Source organism: Gasterosteus aculeatus, chromosome 2, assembly GCF_964276395.1.
Source record: "Gasterosteus aculeatus chromosome 2, fGasAcu3.hap1.1, whole genome shotgun sequence".
Taxonomy (NCBI): domain Eukaryota; kingdom Metazoa; phylum Chordata; class Actinopteri; order Perciformes; family Gasterosteidae; genus Gasterosteus; species Gasterosteus aculeatus.
Genome location: NC_135689.1, coordinates 2,187,202 through 2,206,391, shown reverse-complemented (window position 1 = coordinate 2,206,391; position 19,190 = coordinate 2,187,202). Strand labels below are relative to the sequence as shown.

General features: G+C 46.5%; 2 protein-coding genes across 3 annotated transcripts; both read left to right on the top strand.

Moving 5' to 3' along the window:
- Window positions 1-229: 229 nt before the first annotated feature.
- Window positions 230-2,696, top strand: LOC120829366 (glucose-induced degradation protein 8-B homolog). The gene is made up of 5 exons (XM_040193401.2): window positions 230-341; window positions 664-793; window positions 882-1,078; window positions 1,198-1,395; window positions 1,685-2,696. The coding sequence occupies exons 2-5, from the start codon at window positions 676-678 to the stop codon at window positions 1,856-1,858; spliced, it is 687 nt and encodes a 228-aa protein (XP_040049335.1). The 5' UTR covers window positions 230-341; window positions 664-675; the 3' UTR covers window positions 1,859-2,696.
- A 1,193-nt stretch (window positions 2,697-3,889) lies between these two features.
- On the top strand, window positions 3,890-11,607 carry slc17a9b (solute carrier family 17 member 9b). 2 transcript variants are annotated; one of them, XM_040193400.2, is made up of 13 exons: window positions 3,890-4,369; window positions 5,267-5,464; window positions 5,616-5,755; window positions 6,402-6,501; window positions 7,031-7,161; window positions 7,242-7,338; window positions 7,819-7,915; window positions 8,314-8,401; window positions 8,488-8,522; window positions 8,637-8,752; window positions 9,221-9,276; window positions 9,381-9,410; window positions 9,614-11,607. In XM_040193400.2, exons 1-13 carry the CDS (start codon window positions 4,233-4,235, stop codon window positions 9,790-9,792), a joined length of 1,404 nt encoding a protein of 467 aa, XP_040049334.1. In that variant the 5' UTR covers window positions 3,890-4,232; the 3' UTR covers window positions 9,793-11,607. The 2 variants fall into 2 exon arrangements, with proteins under 2 accessions (XP_040049334.1, XP_040049333.1); XM_040193399.2 differs by having other exon boundaries at window positions 8,314-8,404.
- Window positions 11,608-19,190: the final 7,583 nt, after the last annotated feature.

The following is a 19,190-nucleotide window of genomic DNA, read 5'->3' as shown; positions in this document are numbered from 1 at the left end:
TAGCTGCTAGTTTGGCTGTACTTTTAGTTTTTAAAATGAATGTTTTATTATGCGATGCAAGTAAAAGAAAACATACACTGAATGTTTATCAAGTATGTCAATAACCTTAGCCTTATTAATTAGTAAGATTGACATCAATCCATAGGGAAGGATATAGAAACACATTTGAACAAGCGATGTAAAATTCCAGGCACCTGCAATACTTCTGACTTACCGTGGGGGCAGTAGTGCGTAATTCCCCAAGTAGTTTACAGGTAATAAATAACCGGAAGAAGAAGAAGAAGAACAGCCTCTCCTTCGCTAGCTAGCTAGCTGCAGGAAAGTAGCGTCAAAAAAATCAGGTATTGTAAATTGTACCATCATAATACGTGTCTAAAACGCTGTATACATTTTGATAGAAGACAATAAACCAGTACAGCATTTTTTGGGATGTTTGTATTTAATATACGTTCCCCGAAAAGCGGAAAGTTTTCTTTGTTTTGATTCGTGTGAACGAAAGTCAGGCTTCAATGTTGTGTTTTTCGCCGAAGGCCCGAACTGTTGTGACTCTCTCGCAGACTGAGAGGCCGAACTCGCTGCAACGGCCGAAACGTCACATTACGTCCCTCAAACGCCTTTCTTTATCATCTCACAAGATAACCGTTGTTTGTGTACTCGTTCAAGGATATTCTCATAATGAGTTATGCGGAGAAGCCGGACGACATAACAAGGGAAGAATGGATGGATAAGCTCAACAATGTCCATATTCAAAGAGCTGATATGAACCGGCTCATTATGAATTACCTGGTCACAGGTGAACTACTGTTTTTTAAATTTGTTATTAACATTCAGTTATGAAGGAGGAAATGTGCAGGATTTTCACCTCTGTTTTGGTTCAACAGAGGGCTTCAAGGAGGCAGCGGAGAAGTTCAGGATGGAGTCTGGAATAGAGCCCAGCGTCGACTTGGACTCCCTAGATGAGAGGATTAAGATCAGAGAGATGATCTTGAAGGGACAGATCCAGGACGCCATTGCACTGATCAACAGTCTGCACCCAGAGCTGCTGGATACTAACCGTTACCTCTACTTCCACTTACAGGTAAACTACAACGAACTGCCTACCATTGTGTCCACGTCTAGGTCTTGTGCTTCTGACGATATCGCTTCTACTTGTACTTTTGTTATTTATTCTCCCGGTTGCGTGTTCCTCGTTTGCAGCAGCAGCATCTGATCGAGCTGATCCGTTTGAGGGAGACCGAAGCGGCGCTTGAATTTGCCCAGTCACAGTTAGCAGAGCAGGGGGAGGAGAGCCGAGAATGTTTGACGGAGATGGAGAGGACGCTGGCGCTGCTGGCCTTCGACAACCCCGAGGATTCACCCTTTGGGGATCTGCTCAATATGATGCAGAGACAAAAGGTAGCTAGGAGCATATCGGTAGCGTTATAACGGTCTTGTCTTTCACACTCTGGGACTTTTTTTTTACTGGGATCAGTTAAAACTGCTACATGTAATTTACGTTATCCAATTTATTGGTCATCACAGTTCAATGTTTAATGCTGCAGAATGTTTTAAGACAAATTCCATATTCATCGGACTCAATTTTCATACAAATCGTATTTGAATTCCTTGATTTGTGTGTTTGGGTTGCTCTCTGTAGACTTTCAGTCTAACACAAGCAAAGTCATAACCCGTCTCTGTCCCTCAGGTATGGAGCGAAGTGAATCAGTGCGTGCTAGACTATGAAAACAGAGAGTCAACACCCAAGCTGGCCAAGCTGCTGAAGCTCCTGCTTTGGGCTCAAAATGAACTTGACCAAAAGAAAGTGAAGTATCCCAAAATGACAGACCTCAGCAAGGGAACCATCGAAGACCCAAAATAAGGACCTACAGTGAAAACATACAACACCATTACAAGAAACGGACACATTTCCCTTATCTATTTATACCACAAGAAGCTGACTCCTATACAGTACAACCTTTTCTTTTTTTGTAAGGGTTGCTTTTTGATACTTTAATAACTCAGAATGTGCAAACTGGATTGATGGCATTTCAAAATGACTTCTCATACTTAAGTAACATGCAGACCATTATTGACTCGGTATTATAATTGACATATTTGTTTATGTGAAATGAGTATATTTCCTCTAGTTTTTCTGTCTGTTGGCAGGGAAAGTTGTCGCCATAGAAGGGTGTGAATAAAGCCTAAATTAGGCTGTCACTATCTATGTGTGACCGGTTTGATGTTCAGGGAAAATGGTTGGCTAGGTGTGCACTTCCTATAATAAACAAACCTTTACCGTACATCCAAACATACACATTTCAGCTAGTAATTCTTAACTAGTACTCTGTGACGGCATCAGCCGATACAAGATACTCAAGATCTTTCAAACTACTGTGACTTTGAAAGTTGAATTGAGCTTAAGATGCTTGAGACATTATAAAAGAGACTGGAACAGAGAAACTTTCTAGCTGTTCATCAAAGTAGCAGTTAACAAATGGATCAAGGCAAGATAAAAGAACAGTTTAGAGGCAGCCTCAGTTTCATACAGTTATATAGTATCACAGATATTAACAGATTTGAATGAATAAGACACTTTTACAGAAGGAATATTGACATGTATGGAACAAGTTGCTCTTTTGCTAAATTTGATGTGCTTTTTTTTGCTGGGATATTGTTTTGCAATAAACGTGGAATTTGGAACTGCGCAAGTCATAAAAGACTTCAAAGCTTTGAGTGTGTTTAATTCTGGAATTCTGTTAAAATGTAGTAACAAGTGCACATACTCAAGTATTTCATGTCATTTAGCTGATGCTTTTATCCAAAGCGACTTACATTGCAATTATGAAGTATATTTACTTGAGTATCCATTGGAAGATAATCAATATCTTTCCACTTCCAAATATTTTACAATTAGTACAAAAAAAAAGTACAAACGACAAAGATTTACAAAAAGTAATTGATTCTCAGTATATGAGGCAATGGGTTAACGTACGATCCGGCTACAGTACAACATGCTTACATAACATTTCACATCAGAAACAAGTACTGCAATATACACATACTCAATCGGTGACAGTATAAGTAAAAGTATTTAGGCATTAATAGCTGACCTCTCCATAAATATAAAAAAATGTGAGTACCATTTTACTGTTTTTGGTTGGTCGAGGCGGAGGCATCACATCAGTGCATTACATGTTTGCTACGTAAATGTTTATCTGTAAATGATCCACTAAAGCTGAGCGATTTTACATGGTGAGAACTTTTAGTGTACCAATGTTTTTAATACGTGGGTAAAATTTTAACTCCAGGAATTTAAATGCATTGTAAATATGCCAAATTGACTCAAATATCTTAATGTTTCTTCCCCTGTGAATTAAATATATGACTTAACGGGCTGTGTGAGTAGGCCTACTTCCTCCAGCCTGAAGGCAAAGCTTACCACCGGCATACATCCTATATTTAGTACATAATTCACCTTCTTTAATGAAACTTTTACTGAAATATTGGAGTTCTCCCGCACGGTGCATTAAATACATTACTTATAATGGATTACGCGTCCTTGCACAGTAAGCACATGCGTAACATTTTAACCACGGGACTTTTACCAAAATAGAAAGAACACATTGCTTATAATGGGATGCGATTTCCTCCTCCAGCTGCAGCCCGGAGGAGGAGAGACCCGCTAGAAGTTGTTACGTAACGAAAGCCCGCTACGTGCTCCACGCCGGCGCGCAAACACACGTCTCCACCGGCAAAGCACCGGGACATCCCGGTGCTCAAACGATGCTCCCGTACGCCACCTTTTTTTTTTTTTTTTTTGTTCTCTCTCTCTCTCTCTCCGTGTATTTGCACCGTCACGATCGGGGAGACGCGCGCAAGAGGACCGGAGCCGCGCGTCATCGTGGATGACACCGGGGGAAGTGCGCGGCGTGTGTGCTCGTTTAACCCTACCGATCACCAGAAGAACTGCGGGGCCGGCGGGAGAGAAAAAAAACTGACACGTGGATTACTCCTCCTCAGTCATCAGGGGGGGGGGAAACACACACACACACACACACACACCCGGACACACGCCAGCAGGCTTAGTTCCGCGGGCATCGTCCCGCTGGTTACGGATCAGACTTTCGTGTTCAGATATGGTTTGTAACTTTGTATCGACGTTGACTTTTGACGACTCCGTGGACCGGAAACAAAGTGACGAAAAAGCGACCCGACGGATGAGAGGAAGGAGCCGCCGATAACTCGCGTGTTGAATGGCAGTTATTCAAAAACATGGCAAGAAACACAGTCCCGACCTGGTGTGCCAGAAGGAGGGCCCCCCGCCCGACAGGACCGGAGCCCCCGGGGGGCACAAGAAGTGGTCCGAGCACAACAACACCACCTGGTCCAGGTAACGCGTTTTAGTTAAGACCGTCTTTCTGGTGGCGCTGGTTTATCCCGGGGGACGTAAACGTCACACGCGTTTGTCCGAACGACCCGAGAGAGACGATCGGTTCACCGACGTTAAAGGTGAGAGTCGGACGGTAACTAGTAATGTCCCGCACGAGGAGTGTAGACATTGGTGGGATGTCGACATGTCTCCACGTGAAGGACCTTTTGACATGTCGTAGTGGTGAAGGAAATGACACGTATCCGCTTTTGCTGGGTGAGTTCTAGAGCCAGTTCTAGAGTGGCAGAGCCACGAGATGTAGAGCCAAAGAGGGAAGTAGAAGCGGTGGCTTTAGGGAAAATACTTGATCAGTCATTATATCACCTTTTACACCCATCAACCAACCTGTCACCCTCAAACTGAACCCGTACGAAGTTGCACTTTAACAAAGGTAGGGTACCAAACGGCTTCCTTCCTAAGGGGCCGAGGCGCTTCTGGAGAACCTAATATGAAGAAAAGTGCGTTTTCAGTGATTCTATTGGTTCTTTTGTAAAGTGCATCTGAAGAAAAGTGCCTTTGATTTAAAGCTTGAATGTCGGAAGGTAATACACACAGCCCCAAATACTGAGATGTTCAGATGCCCCTGATTTTGTTCTAGATACAACTCTTGAGTTAAACCCTTGAAATATAATGTATATAATATAATAGTTTCTTCAGTGAGGCCCCTGCAGAAGATGGAAATGTTCTGAACAGAAAGTCAACTAGTGTCTTCTCAGATGTGGTTCTAAGATTCTAGAACTGTCTAAAAGAGTTCCTGGTGGAACACGTGGCAGCTTCATTGACTCGCATTGAATGTACTTATCACGCATCATGTGGTTTTATGTCCCCTAAATGTCTCCTCTACCCCCCCACCATCAGACCAGTGGCGAGGGTATGGACGGGCGTGCTGCTGCTCGGGACGTGCCTCCTGTACTGCGCCCGCGTGGCGATGCCCATCTGCTCCGTCAGCATGGCGGAGCAGTTCAAGTGGAGCAAGAGGGAGTCCGGCATGGTGCTGGGCAGCTTCTTCTGGGGCTACTGCTTCACCCAAGTCTTCGGAGGCTACGTCAGCGACCGGTGGGAAACAGTACTCCTGTTGTGTTGTGTCACCCACGCTGCCTGTTTCATCTTCCTGCTCAACAAGTATTATTTGAAACACCGGAACACGTTGTGTTCTGGATACAAAGCTCACGCAGGTTCGTCCGTCTGTGCTCTTTGTCTTGGGCAGCGTTGGAGGGGAGAAGATCCTCGTGCTGTCAGCGGCGGCCTGGGGGTCGATGACCGCCTTCACCCCGATCCTGGCCCACTTCTGCTCCCAGCCCATCTTCTCCATGACGCTGTCCCGGTTCCTCATGGGCCTGTTGCAAGGTGAGCCGGTCTGGAACTGTCATAACTACTCAAAAACTACACGGGAAGTTTGTGGCACATGTGGGGAAGAAGTTTTAAAAGACGGACGAGGTAAAATAAATACTCAGTGTCGTCTGAGTGGTGGGTTTCCTCTAAAACACGGGTGCCCACACTTTTCCGGCTACATAAAATACAACTGACCTGTCATGTCGGTGTTTTCCGTCAGCCCCCGTGGTCGACCGTGCATCAGTGACGATTTTTATGTTTATCAATGGCAATCTTCTGGCCCTGCGTACACCATCAACCGGTCGATCATGATCCACCTATTGGGTCGCTCTGCCTTTAAAAGTACATTTTTAGGTATGTTTTATGTTCAGTGAGGCCCAAAATCCAATTAAATTAGAATTTGCTTACGACTTTAAACATTAAGTAGCTCACCATGTGGCATCTATAGACCTCTGTTGGCGATTTTAATGAATTACAACATGTTTACTGTGTGGCATCTTTACTTTGTCTTTGGTTATCTGGCAGGAGAACAAGAATTAATTTCATGCAACGGTCTGGTGATTCGGGTGTGTCTACATTTTTATTTTTGGCAGGAAGATCTTGTGACAAAACAGGAACAGGAAGATGTAAAAAAAAATAACGGATCTCTAACTGTCTGTAGGGGTGCATTACCCGTCCCTGGCGAGCCTGTGCTCCCAAAAGGTGGTGGAGAGTGACAGAGGCTTCCTCATGAGCACCGTGGCCAGCGGCTCCTACCTGGGGTGAGTCATGAGGGGAGAGGGGGGGGGGGGGGGGGGTTGAGCCTGACTCACCAGCCAGCCATCCCTACCTTTATCTATTCTGGTTGCATTCCGTGGTTAGCGCCGCCCCACGTCGGTTGGAATTGTTGTAAGAGGATACAAAAGTAGCCAGACGAGGTGTATCTCCGCCCCCCCCCCCCCCCCCTCCGCCCCCATCTACCAGAGTGTCGATGTGTGGTGACAGATATTTGTGCCCAGACAATGTAGAGATCATGTTCCCACAATAAGTAGTGACCAGCAGGGGGCGACTCCTCCGGTCCCATAGAAGTCTATGAGAGAACGACTCTGCTTCCCATGTTCATGTTTATAATGTTTACTGAGGATTTATTCCCTCCAGTAAACATCATAAACACGAGTTTATGGTCTCAATCTCTAGTTTCTAGTATCTCTTTTTCAATACGGCATGACGTCCGTTATTGACTCTACAATGTTGTGTCCAGGGTGTGTTTGTTTGACCTGTCGTGTCTCGTGACCCTTTCGTCCCCCGCAGCACTCTGGTGATTGGCGGCGCCGGCTCGCTCATGCTGGACCTGTACGGCTGGGAGAGCGTCTTCTACGTGTCCGGCCTGCTCTCGGTCCTGTGGGCCTACTGCATGTGGAAGTACCTGCTCAAAGGAGAAGGTGAGGGAGCCTCCTCAGCGAATGCTGTGTGCGGAGTGCGTGTTCCTCTTGTGCGCTCATGTGCCGGTGTGCGCCTGCAGGCCCCATCATCACGCTGGAGTCCCTGGGGAGTGGAGGCTCCCATTCCAAACTGTCCAAAAGACACTGGCTGAGGCTCCTTAGACAACCGGCAGTGTGGTGAGATGATGGAAGTGTTTGTCGAGGGGGTCGTTGGTGCACTGTGTACCTTCTGAAGATTAATATCCAGCTTTTATATGTAGTACATTTTAGAACGCAAAGCCTGCGGATGCCTCTGCTTTCATATTTACGTATTATGTGTTCAGTCACATGCTACTGGTCTTTAAGCAGAGGCATTCCAGGGGAATTCTGTATCCTAGCAAATACCCGCAGGCCATGAAAAAATCTATTTTTGCAATATATCTGAATAAATGATATATGAGCGCCTCGGTAAAAACCTTTAGGATCAATAGAGGAATGAAGTGTAGTTTGATTGATGTAGGAGCTGCTGAAGGGGATTTCTGGAGCGTGAGAACAAACTCATCTTAAGTTTAGTCACATGGAGGTTTTCCCCTGACAGAAATATAATCCAGAGAAGGAAACAATATGTAAGTCATGCGTAGTTATATCTATATCTATCTCTGTCCTCGCTCCCATCAGTGCTGTGATCATCACCCACCTCTGCACAGCCAGCACCTTCTTCACTCTTCTGTCCTGGCTGCCCACCTTCTTTAAGGACACTTTCCCCGACGCCAAGGTGACTTCCTGCATACAACCTACACATAAAGGCAGGGATTCAAGTAAAACAATCCCAGAGGGGTCCGGTCCAGTCTTTGAAGACAGATAGATAGATACTTTATTGATCCCTCAAGAGGGAAATTGTGTTATCACAGCAGCATGTACAGGGAATAAAATAGAATTAAAAGATACACATTATACACAATATAATAACATAAAAATATTAAATTAAAATAAATGAAATAAACTGAAACAAAAGAATAACCTTCAAGAATTTATTTTATTATCAGTATTATTATTATTGTTATTATTAGATACTCGGGTACTGTGGCGCTAGCAGCTACCGCTAACCGCTACTTCCGGTTTACTTCCACGTTTCCAAGTTCGCACTGGTTCAAACGTCCGCCCCTTCTGCAGGGTTGGGTGTTCAACGTGGTGCCCTGGCTGGTGGCCATCCCCTCGTCCCTGTTCAGTGGCTTCCTGTCGGACCACCTCATCGCTCAAGGTAGCGCGGCCCGTGACCAGATGTCGTTTGTACCCGTAAAGCGGCCGAATAATCGAGCGTCCCGATTTCCCTCTTGGTCCCCACAGGCTACGACACCGCCTCCGTGAGGAAGATGATGCAGGTACGGCGCCCGGCAGATTGCTTGCCGATGTTTTAGTTTGTATTCAGCTCATTTTCTTTTACGTTTTACTCGTGTAAGCGCGTGACTGACTGAAGTTTTCTCTCCCTCGGTCAGTTTTTCTCCATGGGCGTGTCCAGTGTGTTTACCCTCCTCCTCTGTGGCAACACCACCTTCGCCTGGGCCGTAGCCTTCGTGTCTGCCACCATGGGCTTCACCACCTTCAGCCACAGGTACAGCTGATTAGTGACTCTACTTGGAACCGTTGAATTCACATCGACTCCAGGACGTCCGATACGTCTGTCGGAACAAATGTAGATTTGAATTAAACATTTGTTGCTTCCCTCAAAATCCACAGTAACACAACCTTTTTTTTTTAATGAGTTTACTCCTGTTTTTTTCTATTTGTTCGTATTCCTGCATGGAAATACAACACATAATTCAGACACGGTCAATGTCTGCGGACAAGACAAGCGTTTTGAGACTTTGAGGGTTTTGAGTCCCGCTCTGTGACACAGATTCCTCTTCATTTGTCTCTCTTGTTTCCACTCACACCTCACACGCGTGTAATAACAGCTGTCTTCTATACAATAATGCAAAGGTTCCAAAAGCAGCCGACCTCCATTGCTACAGCACGATGCCTTTCATGTGAACACATTTCCCCAAAGGTTCAGTTCAGAAATGTCCCTCTTGTCTCACAGCGGCGTATCTGTAAATGTTCAGGATCTCGCTCCGTCCTGTGCTGGAGCTTTGTTCGGTAAGTTTCCATAGCAAACTGAAAGCCACCATTTTTACTCAACCGAGGCGATCAAAGCACAGAATCTTTCATTTGACACGCGTGTGCCTGTGTCTCTTTCACAGGTGTCATGAACACGTGCGGGGCGTTCTCAGGCGAGTTTCTGTGATGAATCTTTCACCAGCGCTCGCCACGTTACAGCAACGTACCGAGGGAGACGCTTCATCCGCCTCCGACTTTGAGCCGCCAGTCATGTGCACGCGCATATTTCATCAAGGGAGCGGAGGTCCTGTGAGGGACGTCCCACCCCCCCCCCCGTCTGTGTGCTTCTGTTTAAATGTGTGTGTTTAATCTGCAGGGGTCCTGATGGTGTATTTCTCGGGGTATCTCATCGAGACCACGGGCTCCTGGACGTCCGTGTTCGCCCTCATCACCACGGTCAACCTGCTGGGCCTCTGCACCTTCCTGGCGTTCGCCGAGGCCCGCCGGGTCGACATCGACCCGAGCAAGGCCCGCTACGCCAACATCCACATCTGAGCTAGCGGCCCATCGGAAGGGCCGACGGGACCCCCCTCCCCCCCCCCCACCCGAGGGAGACACGGATAGAGATCGGCACACGCAGAAAGCCAGCGTATGAGATCTGGAAAGCTCTTTTGATCGGCGGCTACGTTTCTGGCTGAGAAGGAACCGCAGAGTTACCAATAAGCACACGGCAGAACCTGCTCACTCACCGACGTGTAGAACCAACCCCCCCCCCCCCCAGATGTGTTCATTCAAGGGTGGAGTGGGACAGCAGACGACCCTCAGCTGGTGGTGGAAGGTGCCGAGTTCACGCTCGTCATTCGACCCAGAACGTGTTACTTAGTGCGGGGGACGTCATGGAGACACCACCTATTGTCATACGTGGGAGGGACGGACGCTGAGACAGTAGTGACATATCGGTGGTGTGTGTTCTGACCCTGCGGGTGGGTGGGGGGACCTGAAGTCTTTTAATAGTCGCTGTCTGAAGGATACGTCATTACCGAGCCGCTAATTACCTGCCGCTTTAATGCCCTCTTCCATTCACCTGCTACGGTCCTCATCTCCATGGTTACAAGCTCATCTTATTGTTGCAGTTGGGGGGGGGGGGCAACAAGGCTTTGATGGAGTCTGTTCTCCCCGTTTGTTGCTTCAAGAACATCTTTTGGGTTGAGAGACCAGACGGTAATTCACTTTTTACATTTCCTTTCTCCGTGGTTGTAATAGAAATACCTCACTTAATTATTTTGACATATATTTATATGACGTGAGTTCTTTTTTTTCTTTTTTTTTAAATGAATATTTTAAGTAAAAAAAATAGCAAAACGTATCGGGTTAGATGGCGGAAGTCAGTTTCCTCACTTCTTTTCTGACTTCCGTGGAAAAAAACTATTGAGTGGATGAAAATGTTTCCGTTGTCTCCCGTCCAATGCGGCTGCTTGGTGGTGAACCCTGAAGGGGGCGGGACTTCCCCTTTTCCTCCACCCAGCACAGAATGGGGCCCGTTGTCGTCAAACAGTGTCCCTGCAACTCTGTCAGATTTAAATATACGTCACACGCCAGCACGGGGGGGAGAACATTAACGTTGATGCAAAGCGCGTAGCAACAAACCAGCTGTCGACCTGCGGCCCAATGTTGAAGTGTAGTTTGTAGCATCTAGCGTTAGCATTCGCAGCACCTCCTCGTCAGATGCTTGACACGTGTACTTGTTCTCTATGCATTCATGATTTTGTGCCTTTTTGGAGAGGAGAACGTTGCGATAAGGTGACCGTTGCTTCTGTTGTGTTGCTTCCGCGTGACTCTGTACTGTTGTTGACACACAAACAAACCCTTCTCCAGACCCTCAGAAGTGTATCCTTTAGCTGGATGTTAAGTCGGTGCAGATATTCCTTTGGTGAAAACGCCCGTTGTTGGTCAGTGTTTGCAGAAAACATGGGCATGGATTTATTGGAAACATCAAACGTATTCAGATTGTGTTTACTGACTATTTACAATAATTTATTTAATATGCAATCTGATACCAACTGTTACTTCTGTACTGACTTTGTGTTGACGTGATTGTACACAAAGTGTGTCTACACTGAAAGTCGTTACATGATACCGCGGGACCGAACCCTCAGCCTTATTGTTGTTATTATGATTATTATGATTATTTACACATGCATTCAATGCTTGTATCTGTTCCCCGTCACTACACCACGCGAGATGTCAAACATTCAACCATTCTGTCGATCCACCTTCTTCCCTCTCGGCCCCTGGGAGCCTTTTAGATAACATGTAAGATATGTATGATAAAAATAATACATTCCTGCAGTAAAAATGCAGTATTCAAAAGCTTTAAGATGTTTTGTATTTAAAAGCATATATTAGAATTTTTTTTTAAGTCTTATTTTGTCAACCTGGGGCTTGTGCGTGTGTGTGTGTGTGTGTGTTCTCTGCAGCGCCACCAGGAGGCAGCACAGCACCAGCGCTGAGGCCTGATGAGCTCTCGCACTGCGACAATTCAAGCACAACTTTGCTTTAATGCAGCGTTTATCTACAGGCTAGTGGGTAGAAAACCTCAAATACACATTAGTTATGTATTTATTTTAACACTTTTCTCTGTTTGCTGCTGTAGGTGATTTCTAAATTCACTACTTGAAAAAAAAAAAAAAAACACATTGTCAGAAAAGTTGTGAAGTGAACAAAATGCGATGTTGTAGCTTTTTAATCAACTTGGGGAAATTATGGTGATTTTGATTTAAATTTTTTCCATCATTTCACCTGTAGTTTTTTAAAATGTCTATAATTTGACCAAACGGTATACAGGGACGATACAGAAATCTTCACTTCAGCGGTAAACCTAATGTTAGTTTCATCCATATTTAAATTCTAAAGGTTTTTAAAGAGGAGTTTGCTTATATTGTCAGAAAAATAAATATGGTGAAAATAGATTTTCTGTTAATGACGACAGTATTTTCTGATTTATGCAGCGCTGCAGACAATCACCCTGAATTTTGTGTATCTGTGTAAATCTGCCAGTGTGCAGACGAGCTAATATTTAACATCGTGCCTCTCTCGCATATTTAAACACTTCAGTGAACTTAAATATAAAGTAAATATCTTTTCTCAACGTGAGCAGTGAAGTGGGGGGAAGCTTCAGATCACGTTTGACCTCTAGGTCAAAGAACCTGGGAACCATTTGTCGGCCCCGCGAGCACCCGTCCGCCGGGGTGTCCAGCGCCGGTTCCGTCCCGTCCCGTCCCGCCGCGTCCCGTCCGCGCCGCGGATCCCCGAGTCCGGTCCTGGCGGGACGTATGTGGCGGCGCCATATGGCGGGACGCTGTGTGCCATGTTGGCTGGTTGGCACTGCCCACGTGTGAACGGCCAGACGCTAGTCAACCCAACCCACTGCGTCTCATGGGACCGAGCGGCTCGGGTTGCCATGGAGACGGGCGGCTTGTGTCGACGAAGAGGAGAGGGGATGCAGGAGGGAGAGTGGGGGGGTCACAAGGGAGTGAAAGTAACAAGTCAGATAGAAGTCAGCCGAGTCCGGGTGAGTTTGGCTTTTGATCCGATCCGGCGCCGAAGAGGCGACTCGCTGCTCATCGCTCGCTGACAGAACGCGCCGTTGTAAAAGCAGACATAATCATGATGAGTGGCCCACTATTTAATTAGCAGAGATGAAACAGGGCCAGGGTGGGTGTGAGGGGGGGGGGGGGAGGGGACCCTCCCCCAACTTGTATGCTTGTGAGAGTAACCCCGTAAAGGCGGGCGCCATCAGAGAGCCACAGATACATGTAAATGAAATAGCCCCATTAATTAGTAATTAACATCGAGTTAATGACATTTCACTGTGTCGCCATCTCGTCCTATGTCCTTCGTCCGTGGTGGAGGGGGGGGGGGGGGGGGCTCTCTGGTCCCTGATCTGAATGCTAATTAGCGCGACGCTAAACTGCCATATACCTAATAATAAAGAGGCCTTGTTTAAGACTGGTCATTGTGTGGGAAGGATTAATGACTTTGTAGTGGCAGATCAGGAGGCTTTATAAGTCTGTTGCTCCTTGGGGGGGGGGGGGGGGAGGGGGCTTCGATATCGAGGGTCCAATGACAGGTTTTATGTGCTAATTGCGTTGCGCCCGTTAGCCTAATGGCGGATCGTCCCTTATGAATGAGAACTACTTTTAACCGTTCTCCTACTTCGTCACAAATACATCCAAGAAACGCTTCTGTCGAGCGAGCTGCTAAATGGTTTCAGTGTCGTGCGCAGGGGGGGGCGATTACCCAGCGGTTACATTTGTTCTGGGGGGGGGGGCACACTACTGCTCGGTGACGCGCTTGGACGGCGCCTCTGTGAAACGAGATGAAACATGAAGTTAACGCCGAAATGAAGGACACGTTGATGTTACGGGGGGGGGGTTTATGTCCTGCAACGCTAAACTGTTCTTTGAATCTGTGTCTCCTTTTATGAATCCCTCTTGGTTCCTGTTGCCATCAACGTCGCTCTGTTGCCCTCTTTCTGTCTTCTCTCCTCTTGCTATCCAAACTCAGTTCTGATACACAGTTGACCCTTTAAATAGGGTCCCTGGAGCACATCATCCACCACGAGCACACACACAGACACACACAGACACACACTACCAAATATGTTGATTTCTGTCAATTAAACCCCATCAGCTGTTTGCCTCCTGCCAGACATATGGCCTGTGTTAAATCTAAAGAGCAAATGGAGCTGCTATTGAGAGGGGGCATCGTTTTAATGGAACCCCGCGGGACCAGAGCCACACCTGCGCAATAATAACATTAAATCACACTCAACCCGCCGGGCCAGATGAGGACAGTGTCGGTGTGCGTTTGCCTCGCTGGGTTTGGGGGACATCTTCGCAGTGTGCATGTTTAATTTGTGAGGACAAAGGACGAGCGCGTAACTAAGACGTGAGTTCACGTCCTCATCGACGTGACGCGTTCAGAGCCACCAGCTTTAGGAGTATGACACCGCGCAGAACAACGTGCCACAGGGAGAGTTCTGTTGAGTGGAACTGACATTGCAGAGATGTTCTTCTACAGGCTCCACAGGTACGTGTTTGGTTGGAATCCTTCCCCGCGCTTCTTTCAGAGGCGCTCCAGGAGAAGAGGAATCTCAGCCTCTAATATTTGTCATTATGTAAGCCAGGAAAAACACAATTGTACTCAAAGCGTTGCAGAGCCCGTCTCCCCTGCAGACTGCTTTCACTTATTTATTTAGGCGTCTTCATTTTGCCAAATGAGCGGTTATGGTGGTCAGAGAGTCAGAGACAGAGACAAATGTTTGGAAATATATTTTTAGAGAACAATATGGTGCTTTGGCGCGGAGCGTCGGATGCTTTAAGACGAGAAGAGAACAAATTAAATACTCTCACAACTGTGTAAATAGAGCAAATCTCTGTCTATAACAATTTTAACAATTTTTGTTGAACGCTTCTGTATTTATTTAAACATTCCAGTCTCCTCTGTGACAATTAAATTAACAATTATTTCATCATTGCTCAATTTCCTCAATTTTTTTTATTCTCTCTATAAAATGTAAAAAATAAGAAAATATGCAACATGCTGTTGGTATAAAATATAAAAAATACCAGCAGGAAGTTGGTTGTTTGGAGAAAAAAATGCATTTTTACCTTTAATTAACAATGACTGATTTCATTACTAGTATCAAAACTGTCTCATTTACATTAACAGTAAAAAAAATGGTTCACCATAGTTTCCCAGAATCCAAAGGGATGTTTTCAAAATCTGTGTATTTTGAGCCTAAAGCTGCTGATCAATCACTAGTTCATAGTTTCGGCCGATGGCCGCACAGCAGAAAGGACGTGGCGCTCTCAAACATCCCTCATTTTCATCGTCCCCTCCCGGTTAATAATCTGCAGTATTCTGTTTGTGCATGCACACAAGGAGGTTAAATCTACCCCCCCACACCCGTCCACTCATCTGTTCCAGCTCCCTCCCCGGCTTCACGCCGCTCACATCTCCAAACACCCCCCCTCCCCCCTCCCTCCCTTTTTCCCCCTGCTTGCTCTTTACTAAAGTTTGGCTGTCAATCAGCGGTGGCCTCGGGCAACAGGCACTGATGAAAAGACCCCAGAGACAAGGAGACCCAAATTAGATTTCAATAAGGACGTTGAATATTCATATCGGGGGGGAAACATCTGAAAGGTAAACGCGTTTTGATCTCCGCGCACAAATATCACTTGTGTGCGTTCCCAGGTCCTGGCGCTGTGGTTCTACAGCGGCCCCCCCCTCCCCCGGCCCGGTCCGGCCTCGGCTCGCTCTCCCTCCTCCGGAGGGGGACGCGGCGGAATAATGATGGCGGGCTACAAAGGAGAAGAAGAGCCATAATGAATGTTTATACAAAAGGGACCCAATAGAAAGGGCATCCGTACTAAGTATTCAGTAATTAGTATTTAGCAGAAGTTGGAAGTGCGCGCGCACGCACACACACACACACACACACACACACACACACACACACACACACACACACGACACACATCCAGGGCGTATTCACTGAGGCAGAATCATTCACTGTGTAAACTTTGGACAAGGGGAACCTCCCTTGACAGAAGCAGTCAAAACACCGTTTCATTGCTCCCATCAACATGTTTACTTTATTTTTATAATTGACTCCATTCGGATCCCCCCCCCCCCCAGAAAGCGTCAAGTCAATGGAATCTACGCGCTGGCTGTTTATTTTTCTGGGCATGTACCTGCGCCGGGCAGAACCACCAATCACGTTAACGTTTGTACGTTGCGCATAAATGTGTCCTGTTGGTTTCTGGTCGTGACGAGCGCCAACAAAAAGAAAGAAAAAAAAAGGGGGCACCGACATCTTCGGCGAGATGGGAACGCGCGTGTGGATGGCGGAGGATGTGGGGAGATGCTTGCGGGTTTCTGCCCCCGAGGCTCTTTCTCCCCCCCACCCCTCCCCGCAGAGCTCGGGGAGCGAGTCCAAGAGGATGGAAACGCCGGGCCGCCTGTCTGGGGGGGGGGGGAGGCAGGAAGGGGCCGTCCAGCTAAATAGTCCACATCCACTCCGATCATCGATTACGCACTGATCGGGGTAGACGAGCCGGCCCTGTGCGTCCGCCTTCGGACAGAAAGCCTTTCCCCCCCCCCCGCGTTAGATTATACTTCTTCTCTTGTTATTTCTCTCGCTCGGTGTTCCTCTCACCCCCCCCCCCCCCCCCCCCCCACCCCCCCCCACCACCTCCCCCCTTCCTTCGAACATGATGGTCAGTCCCTTGCCAGGCAATCTGGTCTGTGATGTTCTTCACACCTCCATCTAGCCAAAAAAAAGACGGGAAAAAAAATACAATCTTTGACAAGATATGATGACTTGCCCAGGTGGTGTGTTCTACTGGTCTTGCAGGGGTGAGGGCAGCCAACCAAGGCATGTGTGTGTAGGTGTGTGTGTGTGTGTGTGTGTGTGTGTGTCCGCCTACAGTATATGATGGTGTGTTTACCTCGGGCCCTGTGCTGTGGTGCTGTGATGCCGAGTGTCACCCTGCTTCGGACCGAGCCCTGCAGCCAGAGAAACCAGCTGGGAAACTGACAGGTTTGTCTTCTGCACTCACCTACACTCCATTCCTTCCCCGCACACGCACACATGCACGCACACACACACACACACACACTTCCGTGGCCCGAGGTTTAAATACACACGTGCACACACATGCGCAACTGCAACACACCCAGTGAGGCCCACGCACGGACACGCACACACACTTTCGTGACCTGAGGTTTAAGTACACGTGCACACACACACACACACACACACGCACACACGCGTAGCCTCCACCCCCCCCCCCCCCCCCCCCCTCTTCCCCCACATCCACACATATCCAGAGAGCATCACAGGAGCTGCGGGCAGTCTCTCTCATGCCAGCTACACACACGGTGGGAAAAGGAATATGCTCACAGAGCTACAATGAGGCGGCTACTCGTAACCTGAACACATTTTTGCAGTTTGATGAAAAATGCATTTGTACATCGGAGTGAAATATGGAGCCGTTTGTCTCCATTCCTCAACATGCTAGCGCGTGAAGGCACTTTAATCCTTATTGTTTTATTAAGTAGAGACACAACAGGTGAACATTTTGAATTAATTGATATCGCCATGAAGCTGACTGAGTGGTTATTTACATTCTTTATTATATAATTATATATATTTATTGTCACGAGTTCAACGAAATGTTGTGTTTTAGTGTGCAAAGGTCACCTTGTTTTAATATGTGGTCATTTTTCATACATTTGCACAACAGAGCCATTTTCAAAATTAGGTTTTTATAGAGGGACATTTATCACTAAATAAAATGTTAAATAGTGTAAAAAATCCCCTTTCTCCTTGATTTAAAAAATATAATATTGTATAGTATAAGTGTATGTAAATCAGAATATAAACCCTTTCTGAACAAACTCTAGAAGTCTTCAGAAACCAGAGAGGAATGAAGCTGTGAAGTTAAGTGATGTCACATGGCCGACGTGATGAAGGCCCTACGGGTGAAGACGGTCAAGCGATTAGAGTAGATACCGACATTAAACGTCACCAGCTCATCACTCTATTAAGAGGAGCATTTATTGAATTGAAGAGTAAATATAAAATATAATACTACTAAATGTGTTTCTTGGATGTTTTGAAAGAATAAATTGAGCAGCACATGTAGAATGATGTTTCTGTCTCATCTTTAGCCGTACATAAGAAAGTTGAGGTATTAAATGTCTTCCAAAGGCGTCAGTTATTATAAATTACAGTCAGTGTCTTTTATTCAGGAAATGTCAATGAAATTATGATAAAAACAGAGGTGAGAAAATACCGTTCAATTGCTACTATACTGAAACGCTTAAACACAATTTAAAAAAAAAATGTCAATAGAAAAATATGCAAATATGTAAATTGAAAAAAAAAATAGAATTGTGATGAAGAACAGTTTTTGTATATTTGTTTTAAAACAAAAGGTTGTTGAGGGATACACATACGTAGCGCTTTGCTTTTTAATCATTTAATCATATTTTATCTTATTCAGGTGAAGTTCTGCCAGGACCTGCGTGACCCTGTGGGACTTTCTTCCATGTGAACGCACGGATTTTGCAATGCACACATGTAGGTATCTTTACGTACACACACACACACACACACACACACGTGCACCTCGCGCCACGTCGGTCATTGAGGACATGCAACGTCGCCAAGAGTGCCTGAACCTGTGGTTCGTCCAGGAAAAAGCTGATGAGTTCCCCCTCAGGAGATGCCACCTTCCCCCGACACCTAACGCACACCTAGCGTGCACACAAACCCACTACACACACACACACACACGCACACAGGAGGCCTGTGTAGTGCATAAGACACACAGTAGTGAAAGATGCCATGTGTGTCCAGGTGTCTGGCTGCGCTGTAGCACCCTTCAGATGTCACAACGACAGAAATCAGTGTTCTGACCAGAGAGTCTGCAGGCAGCACAAGTGTGTGTGTGTGTGTGTGTGTGTGTGCACGCACGTGCACGTGTCTTGCTTTTTCCTAGAGGGTGGGGTCACGGGGAGGGAAGTCAGTGAGAAAAACAAGTGAGAAAACAACAAAACAAGTTAAGAGACAATGAAGGAAGCAACAGTGGCACCTGCTTCCCCGGCGAGGAGGGCGGAGCTTCCTCCTCAGGGGCCACTAATGACGCCACTGATCATTTCGATCTCCGGGTGCTTTCAGTCGGGCCGGCATGCGCCGTGTCACCTTTATCTCTCCTTCTAACCCTTCACAAACACGCTCCCCTACCAAGCACACATTCACACCTTTTTCTGTTTTTTTTTTGCCGGTTGGGTTCAGTTATGTGGCCAGATGTCCAAGTTGACATAGCGCTCAAGGCGTTTGACTGGATGAAACAGTGCATTGGCTGCGGGTAAAGAGGGAT

Bases quoted from the DNA above. Each gene is read 5' to 3' on its own strand.
- slc17a9b (XM_040193399.2), top strand. From the start codon at position 4,233: ATGGCAGTTATTCAAAAACATGGCAAGAAACACAGTCCCGACCTGGTG. The intron at 6,502-7,030 runs GTGAGTCATGAG...CGTCCCCCGCAG, and splicing joins GCCAGCGGCTCCTACCTGGG to CACTCTGGTGATTGGCGGCG. The intron at 8,405-8,487 runs GCGCGGCCCGTG...TGGTCCCCACAG, and splicing joins CCACCTCATCGCTCAAGGTA to GCTACGACACCGCCTCCGTG.
- LOC120829366 (XM_040193401.2), top strand. From the start codon at position 676: ATGAGTTATGCGGAGAAGCCGGACGACATAACAAGGGAAGAATGGATG. The intron at 794-881 runs GTGAACTACTGT...TTGGTTCAACAG, and splicing joins TATGAATTACCTGGTCACAG to AGGGCTTCAAGGAGGCAGCG. The intron at 1,396-1,684 runs GTAGCTAGGAGC...TCTGTCCCTCAG, and splicing joins ATATGATGCAGAGACAAAAG to GTATGGAGCGAAGTGAATCA.